Here is a 20,480-nt window from a genome sequence, read left to right as displayed (position 1 = left end):
CAGAAAATACGCTGCCTAAAATTTCTAAGCAAGTTGCAAATATTTATGTCAAAAGATAAAATGATTTAACATTGAAAAAAGAATTTTATGATTTTCTTTTTCTAGCAGACATTTTATATGTAATCTTTCTTTGGCGACAAAGTCGCTCTACCACTGGATTATTCCATTGTTTGGATAAAACAATATCTCCCACCATACTCAAACCCTAGACTTTGTTTAAAAAACTAAAGTGTCAAACCAGTAGCGAAACACCATTTCTTGAGTATTTTGAGCTGAATTGAAAAAATCCTTTTTTATGCTGTTCAATTGATTATGAGCATACAATTTACAAGACGATTTTTGTAAATTTATGAATAATGAGTCTATACAGTTGTTCCATGCTCCGAATAGAAGCAGCAGCAAGGTAAACTGGCAAAACTTACCAAAGGTCATTATTGTGATAGAAACAATTAAGATAATTTAATCTAAACAATTAAGAAAAACGAACAACGCCATTAATCCTAGAAACACCTTATTTCCCCCACAAATTGGGCTCAGGGGAACAATTATAGAAAAGACAACTGTTGGTTTTGAATTACCAAATATTTTTTCCTTTAACTACCCACATAAAAGAAAAAAAGAAGGGGGCGAGGGGGAGTTTTGCTTTCACTTTGTTCGTGTAATGACTCTGTGAGTTAGATCTATTAGGGCTTTCCTTGATTTTCTTACTTCCTCGTCGTCACTGTCGGGTAAGGAATCAATTGCTGCTGCTGCAAGGTTAGCATGCTGCACGGCTAGTTCCCTTGTTCTCTGTATGCCTCGGCTCTTCCCTAGATAGTCCAAAGCCTACAAAACCAAGATTGCAAATACAAAAATATGTGAACTGCGTAATATTAAGCTAGTTTGATGTGGATTTTCTGCACCACGAGTTTGGTTTGGAGGATAGATGAAAAGGGTTTAATTCAATCATAGTTGTAGGTTACCGTGAAGGATCCTCATATTTGCATTCCTGAACTTTGAAAGTAACTATGGTACGAAAACTAAATAAAACACACAGTAATTATGGATTTTGTTGACCTTAATAAAAGCAGGGAAAATCAACCTCACTTTTTCTCCTACTGCAATCTAAAAGTAGGAGACTACGGGACTGTCAGAAAGGCCATCAATGATCATCAAACTAAAATCGTAGAAATGACAAAACCAACTGCAATCACTTAAATGACAGATTCACGGAAGTTATCTGATCTAAACATGGTTATTTCTTTTGTTTAGAGGCACAAGAACTAATTATGTAGAATAAACGCAGCCATGAAACATAATTTAACTTACAAGCTCAATATTGGCAGGGTTTTCAAAGCCCTCGTCAACAATTGCACGCAACTGTGGGAACTCCTCCATCGCAAACAGTATGGGAGCTGTCACAATTCCCTGCATTCATTTTTTGGACACTTAGTCATTCAGCAGGTAAAACAAAACACGACAGGTCTCACGAAAAATAAAAGGCAAAGCAAACCATAAAGTAATAATAAAATATTTTCTTCTAAATGACACCCAACCCAACATAGGTTTGTTAGCATTGAAATTTAATATCAGTGTAAAAATAAATATCTGCATGTTGTTAAAACAGGATCAAGAAATAAGCACAATAACATATGTTTACGGATATCAAATGAAATGTTTCAAGTCATATAATTTTTTGCTTAAATGCCCTTTTAATCCCCTCGGTCATTCCTATGTGAGTTCTCCCACAATTGAAAGTATGCAAATTGGATCCTTCAAGTATTGCGATTATATGAATTTGATCCCCTCATCAGTCTTCCATTAAACTTTTCCCAGACTTTGTTGGCATTTTGCTAGATGTATATGCTAACAAGACTTAATTACATTAACGGTTTCTCACAATTGCAATACCAAAGAGACAAAAAATGCAATTAAGTCACAATAACACGTGTCAAGCAACACATCAATTGTCACATCAACAAAATTTATTTAATATTTAATGCAAGACAGATATAGGAACAAAATCATACTTTTACGATACTCGAACACTCTAATTCATGCACTAGGAAGCCAAAGAATCAAAATTGCACTATTGCCATATCTGAGAGACCAAAGGTGAAATTAAGCCTACTTTTTTTTTATTCTTTATCTCATTTGGTAAGATTTATTTAAACATGAATAAAATTCAAAAGTGGATGAAATTTAAATAAGTAATAAATTATGAAATTACATGTTGAATGTCCGATAAAGAACCCTTTCCAAGGGATGCAGAGGTGCCAGTAAAATCAAGAACATCATCAATCAATTGAAATGCCAAACCCTGCAAAACAGTGCAGAGGGAAATAAGTTTCCAGTAAATTATAAACCGCAACATATGCATAACATGTACAGACAGGAACATAGATATCAACCAAATGTCGCCAGATAAAATGGTGGATAAGCGTTTGGCACAACAAAATTTCTAGTTTTCCAATAATTTAAAATAAAAAAAAAAGTTTGTAATCTACACTATGTTTAATTCTTAGGAATGAAAATGTGTTTAGCTGATTCCAACAAAATTGTTTCGAATGGGAGATATGGGAATCTAACTTTTTTCGAGTTAAAAAAACAGTTTCATTGCAGTAAAAATAACACAATACAATACTCTTATCAGATAACTCAATATATTAAATAACTTTTAGGGCAAAAACAGGATGTTACTCTTTGATTACCAAGGCTCCTATGTTTGTGTGTATATTAAGAATATTCAGGACCAACTGAACATATTTTAGTAATTCTTAGAAATCATATTTTGGGGATTCATAATTTCCAGTGGCATGAAAAAAATTTCCCAGTACCAGACGTTTCAGTAGTTCCATTAATCTTATTATGCAAAGCCTTCAACTATTAATAATTAAACAAACTATTTACTATGTAAAGTATCATACTTCCAAGTATAAATCCATGAAAAATTGAATAATACAAACCAGATTTTTTCCATACTCAAAAGCAAGAATTGCAACTTCTGTTGTTTGCCCTGCAAGGATGGCTATTGCCTTGCAACTGTTTGATATTAAAGATGCAGTCTTGTAGTAGGTCTTTTCCATATAATACTCCATGCTGAAAACATTAACAATTATAAGAAACCATTCTAACCATATATCGGTGCCTTACATGCCCACATTCTAACGAATTAAGACTGATCTATAAATAAATGTTTGGGCAAAGGAAAATCAATGAATTTTTATAAAGAAAACATTAACCACTGATAGGATATAAAAATCTACAAAACTAAGGTTAACCTCTCGGCAAAGAAAATGCATACATACATGACAGAAAAGGACTCAAGCATACCTACACTGTTGATCAGACGTTGTAGTCATTTGCATCGTCTCGCCAGTGACAAGATGCTCTACAACTTTTGCCAATAAAGATACAACCTACAGGGATGCAATCCTTACCATAGGCAGATGACAGAAAAATAATTGTGTGCCCCCATCAAGGAAACTAGATACATCACACATCTTTACAAGTTTTGTATGCATACACAGCATAGCACCCATTTAACTTACCTCAGTGTTTTTCAAAGAGGCAAGAGCAACGCAAGCCCGAGAAAGAAGAAAATCTCCAGCCAATACTGCCAACTGCATAGAAAAAGAAAAAAAAAATAAACAACCTACGCCCGCCACTTGACAGTATGTGTATAGAAAATATAACTAAACAACACTGCACCAATGGCATATAATATGCTGGCAAACGGAACACAACTTTATATATACCTTATTGCCCATTACAAAATTCAAGGAACCAATACCACGTCTGGTATCAGCATCATCCAATACATCATCGTGAAGAAGACTGGCCACCTGTGATGACATCATGTCAACATTATTTGTAATAATGATAAAAAGAAATATTCTTACAACAGTATAAAGAGGGACTTTAACCATACAACCACCCACTTGGGTATATTTATACACGACCCATTCCTAGGACTAATATTTTGAGGCATTAAGTTTTCTGATTTGGACATTTGCAGATGACCCAAAATAAGACTGAATACGCTTGTTACTTTATTGGAATTGAGAACAAACTCAACCTAACTCAGCCTCAAAAACTAACTCAAGTGGAGAAAATTGTATAGTCATTATAACAGGTACTTTACCCAATGCTAAACTGATATGGTATCTTAAAAATAATAACAATAATGAGAACCTTATTTGACAGAGCACGTCAAACAGTGTATTTAATATCACACCTGCATGATTCTCATTTTCATATACAGAATTTTTCAGTTTGTTAACATGGCTAAACATAAACAATAAGTAGCTATCACTTCAGCGACCACATACAGAATACAAAATTAATATAATTAGAATTTAAGTTGGAAGATATTAATATCACAAAACTGGAGTGGTATAAAAAAAATAGCTCTCTCTGCTTCAGAAGAATCTTTCTCATATGCGCAAGAGCAGGGAAACACAACTTTGGTCAAAAATTTAATTTCCAAAAATCTGAAAGGTCATGCACAGTGGGTACAAGGGTTTATCAAAATGATATTTTTCAAACAAATAAAAGGAAAACTAAACTAGAAAGCACAAACGAATAAAAAGGGAACTACAGAGACCCAAGGAAAAATTTGCAATAGAGTTGTTTAGTCTTTTTCTTGTCTGAAATTGTTATTCCCTTTCCATAGAAACAACAACGAAGCCTTACCTCTTGGAATAAAAAAGAAAAAAAAAACTTTGCTTTATCTCACAAGGTGAGTAAGCTTTATCAAAACAAATTTTCAATAAATACATTTAATGCAAGATTTTTTTAACAGTTTCTCCTGGAGTTTTCATCAGCCTTCCTCTATTGGCCTTCTTACTGGAGCATCTATTTGTCTTCTGTAACGTTCTCCTCAATATGTGACATTCCAGATTCATTCATTCTTCACTTTTCTTTTATCATATGATCCCCTTACTAATCTTCTACCACAACCATAACCACAAATAGATCGAGACCATAAACACAATCATGAGCTTTCCTCAGAGTTATGACAAGTAAATGCCCTTTCTTCCAATTTCTTCCAATTCTGACCACCAGTTAATAAACTGAGTAGTTCAGGTTATTCTTTTTCCCCAAAGAATTTTTTATCATACAATCACAAGAGCCAGAAAGATGCATAAAATGTCAACAGCAAGCCTACCAGAGAATAACAGTGTTCATAAAACAATAAATTACAATATTGTATAGAAAACAAATAAATGGAGAGCCAGATCAGCCAGTCTGACCAGGAATTGTTCTGCCAACCCCAAAAAATTGGCTCATTTGGAACTAGTAAAGAACCAATTGAACTGATAAAATATATAAAATATTGGTTTGAATCAGTATTTTAAATTTTAATTTAATCTAAAACGTTTTTACAATAAATAAAACGTTTTTTATTATATAAAACATAAAACTTATACATTTATATTAATGCACAATTTTATATCATGATTTCTATAATTCTATATTATTTCGTTACTTAAAATATTAATTTAATATATACCAGTTTGACCATGGTCAAACCAATAAACTGTGAAGCAGTGCTTTGCTTTCACCAGTTATAATCCGTGTGTTTATTAAACATTACAGGAGAAAACGACACATCATTTAGCCAATGTCACATTGCTTGAAAAGAATCAACAAAATTAGACTAAAAGACAGAAGCAATAAGCAGTGCCTCAAAGATGGAAATAAAAAAAAATGTAAAGCAATATTGTAATAATCTCTTTTCACACATTCATGTCTGAACTTCTTTTTGTGAAGTTATTGGCAGTCAAGAACATATCATTAAACAAAGTATGAACATCGGATATCACCTAAATCAGGGCCATGCCCTAAAATTTAATTTATATGTATTCTAAAACTAAAAACTAATATTATCAGTAGTATCAGGGAAGCATTGTTTTATTTAACAAGAGTCTAATTGGATACAAAGCTAGAAGGGTTTTAAAAGTTTCTACACTGGAAAAAGCTCTATATTTCCAATAGAGAAACTGTCAAAATCAAAGCTAACTTGTAAAAAACATACACTGCGATAAAATTTCTGAAGGACTTACATGAATCATCTCAGTTATTTCAGCTATCCGTTGTTGTCTTGACCGTACATCAGTTGTCAAGTCACCTCCTAGCTCAATAGGAGCAGATGCTTCATTTATTGGTAGATTTAAGGCTGTTGCCATTAACAATAAAACCTGCAGAAACATCAAATCGTTAACCTGAATGCTGAATGTGAAAGAACGAAACAAGATTAACACTAAACAATACAGGAGAACAAAGACAAAATAATAAAATAGATATTTTATCACCTTATAACTATATGCACACTCAAAAGGGAAAAAAGATGGAGAAACAAACACCATAGTCATCAGAGTTAAATAGCACCATGAAGTGAAAAAGTAATAATGCTAGGAAGACCTCCTGATTCTGACATCAGAACAAGTAAAAATAAGCTTAAACATAAGTTGCACCTATTGTTAAAAATATCATTGTCCCTAACATAGCCCAAACTACTAAGCTTAAACATACGAAATTGCTTATGATGTGTCCATAAGCTGTTTTAGCTTATTTCAGTAAACTCCCTAAGATAACTTGTCAAAACAGCTTACAGCCTTACAACACAAACAATCTAACCCTTTTTCTTCTTTGATTATAAAACTGACTTTAATGCTCTTGTATGATAAGAATTTATTCAATAATCACGTAAGCAAGATACCCAAGCACACCCTTAAAACATCTGTCAACTGTCAATAATTGTATTTCACAGAATTGGGTAAACCTGAGCTCACGATACAACAGAGGAAAAGAGTCAGTAAGTATGGATGTGTAAGCTTGCTTGTATTAATTTCAAAGGGGTAACTTGATAGTCAAGTGATTGTAAAAGAATTCACAACTTTCCAAGCATAACTTAATGCTCGTTTAGCTCCCACTATTACAACAATTGATGTGCAGATATTAAACCCAACAAAGTAATTGCTGCACAAGCATAGAAGATCTGCAGCAAACATTGATGCAAAAGAATATAAGAACATCTACATAGCATTGAGAATATGCTTACTGTAGGGCGAAATCGTTTTCCTTCCACTCCCATTTTGAAGAAGTATTCAGCAGCGGAGGCAAGCTTAGGAACCTGATACATAATAAACAATTCTCACCGTGAATTATGTCTGATTTCTAGGCAGCAAATGACCCAGCACTGAACCATTGATTCAATGCATACACTAGAAAGTAAATCAAGAACAATCTCATACCTCAGCAGCTACCATTGCTCGGAGTTTGTTACCAAGAAGTGACAATTCGTCAGCAACCAGTGAAAATGGATCATGTTCATCCTGAGAGCACATGTATCATAATGGAGAATTAAATATAGATAGATAATTGAAAAATACATACAAGAGTCTTCAATGAATCTTTCAATTTTTATTACGGATGTGTTTGGTTGGTTGTATTTTCGTCTTTTAGTTTTAAAAAGTATTTTATATAAAAAATTTCAAAAACTATTTATTTTAGTGGGTAGTAGAGGAAGATGTGAAAGATATTATGTTTTTATTTAAAAAATGAGTCAAAATAAAAAAACTGAAAATAGAAAACCAAGAAAACTAAACGATATTGTTTTTTATTTAAAAAACAAAAAAAAAAAGGTATATTAGCGTTGAAAACAGGCTTCAAAACTACTACTATCAAACAAGATTATTTTTCTCAAAAAATAAAATTAAAAATAGAAAAACAAGCAGCCCTAAATCTATCAGTATTTGTTCAAAACAAAAAAGGTTTAAGTTGTTCCTGAGAACAGATAGGGAATAGCACAGTGGATAAATAATGAAATTTGTATTACTTATGTTTGTCAATCACATTCTATTGCATTACAGCCCTGAGATGCTACCCAATTTTAGATAAGGAGGAACCAAAATACACCCTACAAGTTACCCCGACTATTATATCATTGAATAACTTTTTATTAGAAAATATTACCTCAATCTGCTATTAATTCTAAAGCCTTATTATATAGATCACACTCTACTTTATTACAGCCCTGGGATGCTACCCATTTTCAGATAAGAAACCAAATTACACCACTACAAGATACCTCAACCATTACATCATTCAATAAATTTTTATTAAAAAATATTATCCAAAAATCTACTATTAATTGAAAAGTCTTATTAAATGGATCATACCTACAAAATTTTACATTTATCAAAAATAGTTTAATATTCCATTGATAAACATCAAAATCAATGTCACATATAACTTTAATATGTTAAGTGAGAACTATTTGATCACATACTTATAGTTTTTAATTTTAATAAAATTTGACAAGAACATCCAAGTTGTTATATAGTTATAGTTCAACACTTCAATTGATAAAATCACATTTTGTATGAAGTTGTTGATAACTTCAGTGTAACTTACATTGTATCTAAAATTTCACAATAGAGTTCATCCTACTATTGCAGTCTTGGAATCAGCCACTCCACACTAAATTCCATGATTGATAACTATGTTATAATGCCCTTGCTTTTTTCCTTTGAATAAATATGCATGTGACCACACTCATAAACACACCAACATGATTAGGGAAACTCTTTGTAATTAGGGTTTTTAGTAAGAGAATATAATAAAATTTTGGAAAAAAAAATGTTCCATTACATTTTCTGTCCCTCAAGTATTGCGATTGTATGACTTTGGTATCCTATGTTTCAATTGTACCAACAAGTCCCTCAAGTTTTCTCCTATTTACAATCAAGTCCCTCCATCCCAATTCCATCTAATATTTTAAGTCATTGATTTGCTTAGAATGAAAAGACATTCCTTTTGTTGTTCGTTGGTGTTATAAAAACTATAATTTACCCTCAGAGCCTCATTAATATAACAACTAACTCAATACAATCATAAGATGATTTTAGTGTTCAAATATGTGTTTTTAAGCATATACATTGTATTTACTCTGTCATGACATGTTAGTTTGCCACATCAGTAAATCTGTTAAATATCGAATGGAGGGACCTGGTTGTAGATGGGAGAGAACTTGAGGGACAATTGGTGTTTTTGAAAACTAGCAGAACAAAATTCTACAATCTATCCAAGGAACTATAATGCAACCAGGCCATATAAAAACAGCATAACCGATTGAAGCAATAAGAAATGGGGATTCCAACCAATGAACAGAAAAATGAGAAGTTACCAAGAAAGAACACAGAACTAACCTCAACTACGGAGCTGCTTTGTTGATGGATCAGATATCTACAACTATGCAATGCTGGTAGGCCATTTGAAAAATTTAAACTTCTCATAACCTGCATCACACCATAATCATTTGCAAGTAAAATTAAGTGTTGCAAGACGTTTTCCTTCAGAAGAAGACGATGTTATGAGAATGAAATAAGATAAAAAGATGATATTAAGATGATGAAAGAAGACTAATTAACAGAAAGAGGATAAGAAGTTTTCTTTAGGTAAATTGATAAAAATAAAAATGAACCTACGAAAGAAGCAAAACACAACCGCAATTTAGGGCCCGATTGAATACTAAAGGACAAAACTTCTCCTTCCCTGAATAGTCTCTAGGCAATAGTGCAAAACATAATTTGACGTTAGTGAGTCTGAAATGAAGTTCCTTATAAGTTGAGCACCTTGAGAATACCATTGATCGAACGTTTGAATAACATTCTTATATTACATAACAACTACCACCAAGGTCACTTAAAGATTAAATAAATAAATATATATATATATATATATATATATATATATATATATATATAAGTTAAAATGAGGATTTGTGGAAGAAGAACAATAGAATGAGATCTACTAAAAATAAATTAAGAACTCAAGTTCTACCATTAGAATAAAAATTAATGAGTATTCTTAAATCCTATGTGACAACAAGGAGCCGCCAAAAGAGATTTCAGAACCCAAATTTTCCAATGCTCTTAACCAATCAGACCTAAACCACTGATATAATAGAGCTCTCTTGTACCTCCAAATCTACTAAAGAGATTCCTCTCCACCGGGCACAGATATCCATTACTTGTAAATTACATTATATGATATAAACATAACTGTTAATTACTAGCAAAACATAAACTTCCTGTACAAGCAGGGAGGCTCAGTGACCACAAAATAGCTTAACCATTCACAATTCACCACAACAGATTCTACTTCCTCAAAAGGTTAAATCACCATACTATAAGTTCTTCACTTTTGATTTGCAACAAGACAATTCTAAATTTGAGCTCCCAAGACCAGGCAGCGTTACTAAAACTCAGTCCCAATCACAAGTTCTACCGGTATAACTTCAAACAGTTAGTAGGCACATCGTTGATGTTTACCAATAGAATTCAGAAAGTGATCCCGCATGCGGCATTGCCGAAACGAGATTACAATTAAAAGAAAAGGGGCGGAAGCAGAAGCAACAAAATTTGAGACTTGAAATCGGACTACAAAAAATGAGGATCCCAAAACGCGCATGTTAAGTGAAACAACACAGAGAAAAAAGGTATGATAAAACAGAAAACCTGATGAGTAGAATCTCCGCGCGAATGAAAATTATGCGGGATAAGAAACCGGTGGTTGTGGTCTCCAATGGACAGAAACCCCCGACATGAGTTGAAGCTTCCTCTGAGGTTTTTCGATATCCGAGAAAACAGCATCGTATACAACCAACGAACCAAGGCTTGCGAGAGACGGGGATGAGAGAGGATGAGGGCAGAGACTTTAAGGCGGCTAAGGAAAAATGGAATTAGAAATTGGGAGCCGTCGAAAGACAAGTAAACAGACTCCTTTGCCCAAGAAGGAAACGACCACCGAGTTTACAATGTGGTGACGACGGCGAAATACAGCCATATATATGAATTAATCCTAATTTTTCCAATATTCTTGCTCACTAATAATTTTTTTTTATAATTGACTGATAAATGTCGTTTAGGCCTGATACGGCTAGTTGCGTGCAATTTTGGGACATACACCCACCCCAAAGGGTTAATTTTTTTATGTTCATTTTTATTCTTTAACTACTTTCATCAAAAGGATACAAATAAACAAAAACTAAGCTTAATTGTAATCTAGCATGTCTGTGTCCGTTTCTCCTAATCAATGAATCAAACTTTTGTTCCTTAATTCACCTTAAATGCGTAAGAAATTGTTGCTGACATAATAATTATTAAGAAATTTAGATAAAAGTTAATATATCTATTATAATAATAGTTTATAATTGAATGGTGGTGTTTTTTTAGCACTGGTTTACACTATTTATTCATTTAAGATGTGAAATGATATGAATAGTCAACCAAAATTTTTTGGTAAATATTTAATTGAGTTTTAAAAAAGAAGAAAAAATGAGACTGATTTCAAAGAAAAACCTGGGTTTTCTTTTATATTTAAGCATAACATAGCGTTTATTTAAAAAGAACGAATTAAAAAATTATATATATATATATATATATATATATATATATATATATATATATGTGTGTGTGTGTGTGTGAATGTGTGTTTTTTAATAACAAACAATTTTATTCAAATAAATAAAAAAATGTTGTATGGTAGAGTTAGTTCTTCAATGAGTTTTGTGTGAACTCTATAATTAGTTACGCATTCATTCTTTTGGTTTAATGGCTTTACGACCCAACTCACAATATTAATTATTTCATTGTGTCCAAGTGTGATCACATAAAGAACGTGTTTATATGTGCTTAAAAAGTAATTGTTAAAAAGTATTTTATGCATTTAAATGATTCTTATAAAGTATACATTAGTGTGTTTATTTTTTGTGTCAAAAGATATATTTTGTAATTTTGTTTTCTTTTACTGTACCTACTTTTTATGAAAAGCAATTTCAAATTGTTTCTCAAATATTCAAAATTCAGAATTGATTGTTGTATTAAAAAAGCATTTTTTTTCTAAAATAATTAAGCAATTATTTGTTTCTAAAATAATTCAGAAGTGATTGTTTTATTTAAAAAACTTGTTTTTCTAAGAGAATTACCAAACGAACTTAATAACGAGAAATTTAACTCTTCCAAGTTTTATGGGTTGAGATTATCCTCTCGGTAGTAGATAATGAAACATGTAAACAAAGATTTGCGTTAATTTAATTCTCAAAACTATGTTGTATGGTGGGAAAGAACTTTGTACTTGTAACATCCCAAAATTATACAGTCATCAACCATATACTTAGAATAATTACACGTATCAATAACTCAAAACAGTTTTAAAAGTGAAGGAAACAGATTTAAATAAATGGCCGAACGGCCTTTCATGTATAAATTAATCGAGCGTTTACAAAAGGAATGAGGACGAACGGTTTACAAAAATTGACCGAACGTCCAAATATGTACAGCAACTCGCTCACAGCCGCTCGATATCCTATCTATACTAACTAAAACCGAACGCATTTACGGTTCGGCCTTCACCTCGACTTCCACTAAGTTTTCTTCAGCAATGATTTCCTCCTCGAGTGTTTGCTCCAAAGATGCATCACCCTCTGCTCACATCCACACGGATGATCATTGCATTTGACAAGACGGACATACATAGACCAGACAACACAATGGAAAATACAAGGGTAAGCTTATTGAATTTAATTCAAGTCAAACATACATTCCATACATATCAAGATCCAGCAAGTAAATTCATAACATATTCATACAATTCATACATTTATTCAATCCAAAATCCTGATACTAGACCGACCGTCCGGACTGTATGAATCATGTGTAGCTAAGGCGTCCGTGCACTCAGGTGGGGTAACTGGAATGCTCATCAGTAGCCACCTGAGGTTAGTCTTTTCTGTCCAAGTTACAGTTATGGACTAGACCTCCTGCCATTCCCACGCATGACATACTCCTCTCTACTTGAGAACGAGCACTCACGGAATATCAGGATGAACCACCATCTAAGCTTACCACGTTCATACTTACAAAATCTCAATTTCCAACCAAGAGTCGTTCCCCCCTGGAACGCTCGTTCAAAATCCACAATCACAATTTCATTTCTCATGGTTTTCGCACATCTTAATTCCTTCTCTTAAATACATTTTCATTCTATGTTCCACTTGTATAAAAAGACGAACGTTCACTCCCCTTCATAACGAGGACGAACGTTCAGAGTGAGACCGAGAAAAGACTCCTTTGAATCAGTTAGATTGACTGACTCTAGTACGATCCAAATAATACTTAGAAAAATTTTAGTTCAATAACTCTGGACCGAATCCAATGGATAGACATATCACAAACTTGTTTAAATAAATAAATCGAACACGAGTTAATTTAGGAGACAAATCGCTAGTCAATGACCGAGCGCAAAATTAGGCATTTAATGAAGTTTGGACGAACGTCACTTAAGTCTTGGACGAACATCAATAGAACTATTGGACGAACGCTATTTAAATTTATGGACGAACGCTATTACCGCTCGTTGATAATTACGGAAGGAACGAACGTCCGGTAAATGACCGAGCGCTACTTATCATTTACACTGTTGGGACGAGCGTTCGGTATAAGACCAAGCGCTACCTAGGACGTACGTTTTCAGGTCGAGGCTCTTAGCTGAATTCAAAATCATAGAAAATTGGGATTTATATAAGATGAGATATTTAAAGTTTATGTTTTAATAAATTTGAATAAGAATTCAAAGGGATATTATCAGGCTTCTCAATTCTCACACAACACTCGTGATGTTTACGTCTGGCCGAACGCACAACGTAAAGTTATATAAGAGAGCGCTCGTCCTCGAGGATAATCCTTTCCAAATGAAAGGGTTCGACTCATTAAAAGAATTTACTACGAATACCGAACGGTCAAAGACCGTTTCGATAACGAACGTTCATTTTCATAGGATTCTCATATTTAAATTCTACATACAGTAACCATATTTTCCAGCAAAACTTTCATGCATTAATTCACTACTATCATAGTACAAATCAAACATTTTCATTGCATCATCTCATCATACAGTTCATGTTTCCAATAAATCAAACCATAGCATATTTCCTCATCAAAATCATATAGTACAATCTGATATCATAATTCATACTCAATAATATTTACAGAACATGCATTTAACACAGTGCAACATCACGGATCGTTCATGCAACACAGCATAACTCAAGAATTAAATTTAATAAGCTCCCCTTACCCGGATTCAGTAGTGAACGTTCTAAGATGAGTGGTTTCTACTCGTCCAAGGTGACTTTCTATTCTCAACGTTCCTCTTAAACTCTTCAACTAAAATTTACAAAAGAAAACGAAAGAACTGAGTTCACGCCCATGCATGCAGATGATTATGGTTTGCAGAAATTCCAGAGACGAGCGTTCAAGTGAAACTTACCAGAACTGGAAATGGTTCGGTTCAAGGTGAAGCTCACGGTGCAGGGAACGTTTCTGTGGTCTCTGAAACGTAATCGGAGAAGAAGAAAGTGAGTTATGGTAGAGAGAAGGTGGAGGTTCTAGAGAGAAGGCAGAGAATCTGGAAATCAAAGGTTTGAGGAAGAAGATGAAGCGTGCAGAGGAATGTGAAGAGTGTTTTTCAGAAAATCATTTCTTTCCCCACACAGGACGATCGTCCAACCGCCTGCTGCCACTTGGATTCCATTAACGTTTTAGAACGTTCTAAAGTGACACTTGTCAGCATGCATGCAGTGTGAGTGTGAGTGCGTTTTAATGGAATGGTGTGCGTGTCACGGTGCATTTATGGGAGCACAGTGGTGACTCAGCGGAGTAATTATTGGGGCGTGACAATACTCAATTGGGATTTTGTTTTCTTAAGATATTTGTATTTTCAAGTCCGTCTAAAGATATTATTGAAATTAATTATTATTGAAATATTGTCATTTTGTAATTTATGTTTCACTATGATTTTGTCTCTAAAATATATTTTGATCAATGAAAAAAATATTTAAATTATATTTAATTTCGATTCTTAAAAATATAAATTATTAAATATGGCAAGAACGTCTACCTATGTTAAAAAAAGTGTAGGAATTCATATATCATATTTTTAACCTAGTTTAAGAATTTATCTTGGACATCTTGGAAGCTAGTATTCTTAACAAAAAAAATAAAGTTGTCAAATTTGCTTGATTTGTCAGTTGACTTGTCATCCACAAAATTAACTCTGTCATATCTATGTTAAAAAGATCTAATGTATTCTACTATAATTTTATCTTGGTTTAATATCAAATTTGGTCTTTAATTTTGTTAGTTATGTTTAAAATGATTTTTCTATTTTTGAGTTGTTCAAAGTGGTCTCATGTTATTATAAATGGTTCAAGTTAATCATTTTTGTTGATCGCGTCTATCAGTGTATTATCTACTTTAACGGTGTAATATTCACCTTAGCCCATAATGAATGATCTATCCAATTATTCATTAGTTAAAGTTATTGATGTGGAAAAATTAAAGTTAAAATTACAATTAGATTAGAAGCAATCTACTATCAAAGCTTAATTTCAAAAACATAACTCAAAGAACCTCAAAACGCAAGATCACATATTCCAAAAATTTGAAAAGTGTAAGATCATAATACAATTGCAGATACCAACCCAAAAACAAAGGAGAGGAAGAAGGAGGGTGTCTCCTTACACGACAAGGAATCACACTGTTGGATTTGTTTGAGAAAATAAAGTCCCAAAAATGAAAGAGTTTCTAAAATTCTAATTAAGGTAAATGATAAACTACCATTTGGAATTTGAACTAATAAAAGAGAAATTAATTAGATGATAAATTTCACCAAAATTTTCAACCTATTAGCACTTAATGAAAAACTAGACAAGTCATTTAGTGATCAACTTAAATCATTTTTGGAAGACAGGATATCACTCTAAACAACTCAAAAATAGGAGAACCACTTTAAATACAATTAACAAAAATTAAGGACAAATTTGATATTAAGTCTTGTTAACTTACTTTGTCTTTTCATAAATATTCCTCGCATAAAATTAAATATAAGTGCATGTATATCCTTAAATCATGTACTAACCAATCATTTATAATAAAAATGTTTATTTTATGATAAGTCTTAACATTTAATAGATGCAACATAATTCTAAATAAGCACATGCAGAAGAATTTATTCATAAAAAACCGAAGACAAACAAATTATTTAAACATAACACATATATGTATATCCACGAGTAGGCATGAAAAAAAAATATTTTTAATTAAGATTATTATCATTTGTTTCCATTAATCAACACATCAAATTAGGATTTCTCAAGCTTGTATCTAACAAATTACATGGAAAGAACAATTTTAATTTTTATTTCTAAAGTAAAAAAATGAACATTTGAAGAAAACACCATAAAATTCATAAAAAGATTGATGATAATAAAATTTTGATAGAATTAACGTGGCCTTATCTCTAAGAGATGTGAAATTTTCAATACTAACATACTGATACCATATTAGAAAATGAGTTTAAGTCTAACATTGTAAAATGAGATTTGCATTTCACTTATATATTATAATTTAACCTTATCTTTAGTAGATGTGAGACTTCCAACAAGTAGTTCTATTGTTTGAACTTATAATTTCTGTTTAGAAAATAATTTTTACATGTAAGAAAAACTGTTTATGTTTTTTTATATATATAACATTAGGATAAATTATCTGACTGTGAAAGTGACTTGATTATTAATTTTAGTTTATTAATTAAAAAATTATTTGAATGATTGAATCTGAATATTATTGAATTATGTTTGGTAAATGTTTATTTGATGGATTTTTTATTTTAATACTTTGATTTCAGTAACTAGATCATGCATGTTAAGTATAAAGTTTATTTAAATTGAATTTTTGAATATGGTTTAGATAAGTAGAGAAAATTAATATATATTTCTTTATGAATTTAATGTGACTGTGAACATGTATACTTGAATTTAGTAAAAAAATATATTTAAATATTGATTTGAATTAATTTTTTCTTTTTGGAGGGGGACGTGGAATTTATGTGGTTCTGGTGTAAGGATTGATTTTTCTACTCAAACTAACATAAAGACATAACTTTACTCTGCACCTTATTTTCATTCAAGCCAAAATAGATTTGAAAATAATAATATTTTTGACTTTATTTTCGTTCATTTAATGTTTAATTTTATATTTTTAAATATTTTTTGTGTTAAAAAAATTAATTTTAATTGAATTGCTTAAAATTACTGATTTTTATTAGGACTTTAAATATATATACATATATATATATATATATATATATATATGTATATATATATATATATATATATATATATATATATATATATATATATATATAGTGCTTATATTATGTAATACTTTGACATGCTTTGTACTATATATGAACCATAATTAGGCTATGTTATATATTTTATGCTTTGTTTTAAAATGTTACATATATCATCTATCTAATATTTCCAAGAGAATAAAGGTAGTTAGTTATACGAACACAGTAATAATTTTTAATACCATATGTACTATATTGAAAATGTGGAATGTGTATGTTGAATATCAATTATTGTGATACATTATTGTAAAATGAATGCAGTTAAAACTGCCATAAGAAACAAAACTAGAGAAGGAGAGGTCATCCATTATTCCTCCAGCACTATCTCATCGGACAGTGTCTTAAAGCTCACAAAAATGACTTCAATGGCATCCTCCAATTTCTTGGTCTTTTTCACCCTTGTATTGCTTTGCATGATCGGTTCAAGTCAGAACAAGTGTGATTTCGAGGCAATTTTCAACTTTGGTGATTCAAATTCAGATACTGGTGGCTTTTGGGCAGCTTTTCCTTCTCAATCTGGTCCCTTTGGAGTGACTTACTTCAAGAAACCAGTAGGAAGAGCTACTGATGGGAGACTCATAGTTGATTTTCTTGGTAACTAAAACTCTGTCATCTTAGTTTTCTTTAGGTTTTCTAATGTTTCAGTTTAACCATTGTCAGAATATGTTCATTTTCTTTGTTTTTATATAATATCTCTCGCCTTTTATGAGTCTGGACATTGAAGCTAAACGAAGAAGAATGAAAATTTTAAGGAAAGATTTAAGCTTTTGGTTCTGCTCTCCTTGTTCATTAGGTGAGACCTTATCGATTTTTATAAAGGGTAAGATAAACACAATTTCACGTGACAAGGGCACGCTTAAGTCCTTTTTATATATAAAGAAAGTATCTTTTTTAATAAAATAATCACTTATTGCGATTATTATCTTGTCTGGACTTCTGTTTTCAGAAGCAACTTAAGTTTTATAAAAATCATTTTTTAACCATTGCTATTTTTTAGTACAAACAAACATAGTCAAGTTATGTGAAAATTAAACTCTCATCCCCACTGGGAAACATAGATCATTCAGATTTTATTGATTCACGTGACAAGGTCATGAAAAAATTCAACATGCGCCAGTGGGAAACATGGATCAGCAGATTTTATTGATTTTGTTTCAGTGTTTCGTTGGTGTTTCATACAGTATCAGTGCTTCTGATTTGCATTGCAGGTACTAAGTTCTAACAGCCAAGACAAACATGTTACTGAAATTTAACAAAAGAAAGAAACTGACTGCACCATAGTGATAAAGTCGGTGCCTTGATCTTTGGATGTAATATATCTGCTTGAAATTGGGAAATCTAACAGAGTTTAGCAAATTTCTCCTAATCTGTTATAGATTTGTATGTATCCTACATTTTTCGTCTGTTAATGAGAAAATCTAAGACTTGTCTTTATTGCTGTCACACTCTTACTCACAAGAAAAAACGCCCAGCTAGAAAGAGTTGAATAGCTGTGGGTTGTCATTATCTTCTAGACATCCCTAGTAATTAATGGTGTCACTTTTTAATACGTCTCTGGGACTTCCTGAACTACATGTTCACCTTCCTACCTTTCAAATGTTTCAGTTTTTTTCCTTTTGGGAGTTCAAGAAAAGAAAAATTTTTAAATTGACAATTTTCTCGTGTATTTTGCCATTTATCTTTCATAGATTAAAGACATGCTTTACTGCTTGAGCTGTTATATGTGGAGCAAACAGTCAATTTAGTATATTCTTTCTCAATAAAATCTGTTTTATTCACTGCAATATGAGAACCATTCTATCAGTAGTACAGCACTAATATTAGAGAAGCTATATGTTGCATTTCATTGGGCAGCTCAAGCTCTTGGATTGCCATTTTTGAGTCCATATCTGCAATCAATTGGATCTGATTATACACATGGAGCTAATTATGCTACACTGGCATCTACTGTGCTTCTACCTAATACTTCTTTGTTTGTCACTGGGATCAGTCCCTTCTCTCTTGCCATCCAGCTCAACCAAATGAAGCAGTTCAAAACCAAAGTTAATGAAGTGCATGAACAAGGTACAAAATGCATAAACTTCCTAGTTCTCACTCTGTCTTTTAATTCTAAAGCATTGTAATAGTTTCTTTTGATTGTTCCTCAGGATCCAAGCTTCCTTCACCAGATATATTTGGAAAGTCTCTTTACACATTCTACATTGGCCAAAATGATTTTACTTCCAACTTAGCTTCCATTGGCATAGGTGGAGTACAGCAATACCTCCCTCAAGTTGTTTCACAAATTGCTGCTACCATTAAGGTGAGATTACCATAACAGTCAATAACAACTAAAATCTATAATTAGTGAAAGAAAAGATGTATAATTGAGTTTAGCTCAATGAATTTATAGGAGTTATACAATCTTGGAGGACGTACATTTTTGGTTCTTAATCTTGCACCAGTGGGATGCTACCCTTCATTCTTGGTCCAGCTTCCTCATAACAGTTCAGACATTGATGAGTTTGGATGCTTGGTTTCTTACAATAATGCAGTAAGGGAATACAACAATATGTTGAAACAGTCACTGAGACAAATCAGAGAAAGTCTTTCCAATGCTTCTGTCGTTTATGTGGATACTTCCACTGTTCTGCTGGAGCTCTTCCGGCATCCCAATTCTCATGGTTCAAACACAAATCCCTACACTTGTTTAAGAGTACCGGAATTTCTTCATTATTTTTCTGACTTTTATCTCCTTTGTGAAACAGGGCTTAAGTATGGTACAAAAGCTTGCTGCGGCTATGGAGGTGGTGACTACAACTTCGATCCTAAAGTTTACTGTGGCAATTCCAAAGTGATAAAAGGCAGCAAAGTGACAGCAACTGCATGCAATGACCCCTACAACTACGTGAGCTGGGATGGAATTCATGCCACAGAAGCTGCAAACAAGCTTACTACCTTTGCAATTCTTAACGGATCCTACTCTGATCCTCCTTTCCCATTTCAGGATCATTGTGATCTTCAACCTATACATTAATCCATTTCTTAATTAACAAATGATGAAGTCCTAATTCTGGCTCAGCTGTTTAATAAATTTTTCCAAGAAATCAAATTTCTTATGACGCAAAATTTCCAAAACTGTAAAAAACAGTTTGTATTGGTAGATGCATCGGCTTACAATTCAGTCAACAGTACTAATAAAGAAATTGAAATGAAGACAGGGATGACAACAGTTACGTAATCGATTACCATATGTCGTA

The 20,480-nt window shown here is 32.3% G+C and overlaps 2 protein-coding genes across 2 annotated transcripts; one reads left to right on the top strand and one right to left on the bottom strand.

Annotated features, from left to right (window-relative positions):
- Positions 1-324: 324 nt before the first annotated feature.
- Positions 325-10,836, bottom strand: GPS1 (geranyl diphosphate synthase 1). Its single transcript, XM_047300869.2, has 12 exons — positions 10,506-10,836; positions 9,195-9,284; positions 7,239-7,319; positions 7,046-7,117; positions 6,048-6,182; positions 3,738-3,824; positions 3,531-3,602; positions 3,313-3,398; positions 2,946-3,078; positions 2,210-2,299; positions 1,309-1,407; positions 325-825 (listed from the first exon to the last, which is right to left on the bottom strand). Exons 1-12 carry the CDS (start codon positions 10,638-10,640, stop codon positions 646-648), a joined length of 1,260 nt encoding a protein of 419 aa, XP_047156825.1. The 5' UTR covers positions 10,641-10,836; the 3' UTR covers positions 325-645.
- Positions 10,837-17,521: 6,685 nt separating this feature from the next.
- On the top strand, positions 17,522-20,404 carry LOC124827753 (GDSL esterase/lipase At4g01130). The gene is made up of 5 exons (XM_088104698.1): positions 17,522-17,835; positions 19,096-19,305; positions 19,389-19,543; positions 19,634-19,904; positions 19,989-20,404. The coding sequence occupies exons 1-5, from the start codon at positions 17,598-17,600 to the stop codon at positions 20,255-20,257; spliced, it is 1,143 nt and encodes a 380-aa protein (XP_087960824.1). The 5' UTR covers positions 17,522-17,597; the 3' UTR covers positions 20,258-20,404.
- Positions 20,405-20,480: the final 76 nt, after the last annotated feature.

The sequence above is a fragment of the Vigna umbellata genome, chromosome 1 (assembly GCF_029865625.1).
Source record: "Vigna umbellata cultivar VRB3 chromosome 1, Vumbellata_1.0, whole genome shotgun sequence".
In the NCBI taxonomy this organism is placed as follows: domain Eukaryota; kingdom Viridiplantae; phylum Streptophyta; class Magnoliopsida; order Fabales; family Fabaceae; genus Vigna; species Vigna umbellata.
The sequence above is the reverse complement of the archived record's forward strand: the minus strand, read 5'-3'. Positions and strand labels throughout refer to the sequence as shown.

Coding starts and splice junctions, on each gene's coding strand:
- GPS1 (XM_047300869.2), bottom strand. CDS start 10,640: ATGCTGTTTTCTCGGATATCGAAAAACCTCAGAGGAAGCTTCAACTCA. Junction 7,118..7,238: donor GAGCAATGGTAGCTGCTGAG/GTATGAGATTGT, acceptor ATTATGTATCAG/GTTCCTAAGCTTGCCTCCGC. Junction 1,408..2,209: donor CTTTATCGGACATTCAACAT/GTAATTTCATAA, acceptor AAATGAATGCAG/GGAATTGTGACAGCTCCCAT.
- LOC124827753 (XM_088104698.1), top strand. CDS start 17,598: ATGACTTCAATGGCATCCTCCAATTTCTTGGTCTTTTTCACCCTTGTA. Junction 17,836..19,095: donor ACTCATAGTTGATTTTCTTG/GTAACTAAAACT, acceptor TTCATTGGGCAG/CTCAAGCTCTTGGATTGCCA. Junction 19,544..19,633: donor AAATTGCTGCTACCATTAAG/GTGAGATTACCA, acceptor ATGAATTTATAG/GAGTTATACAATCTTGGAGG.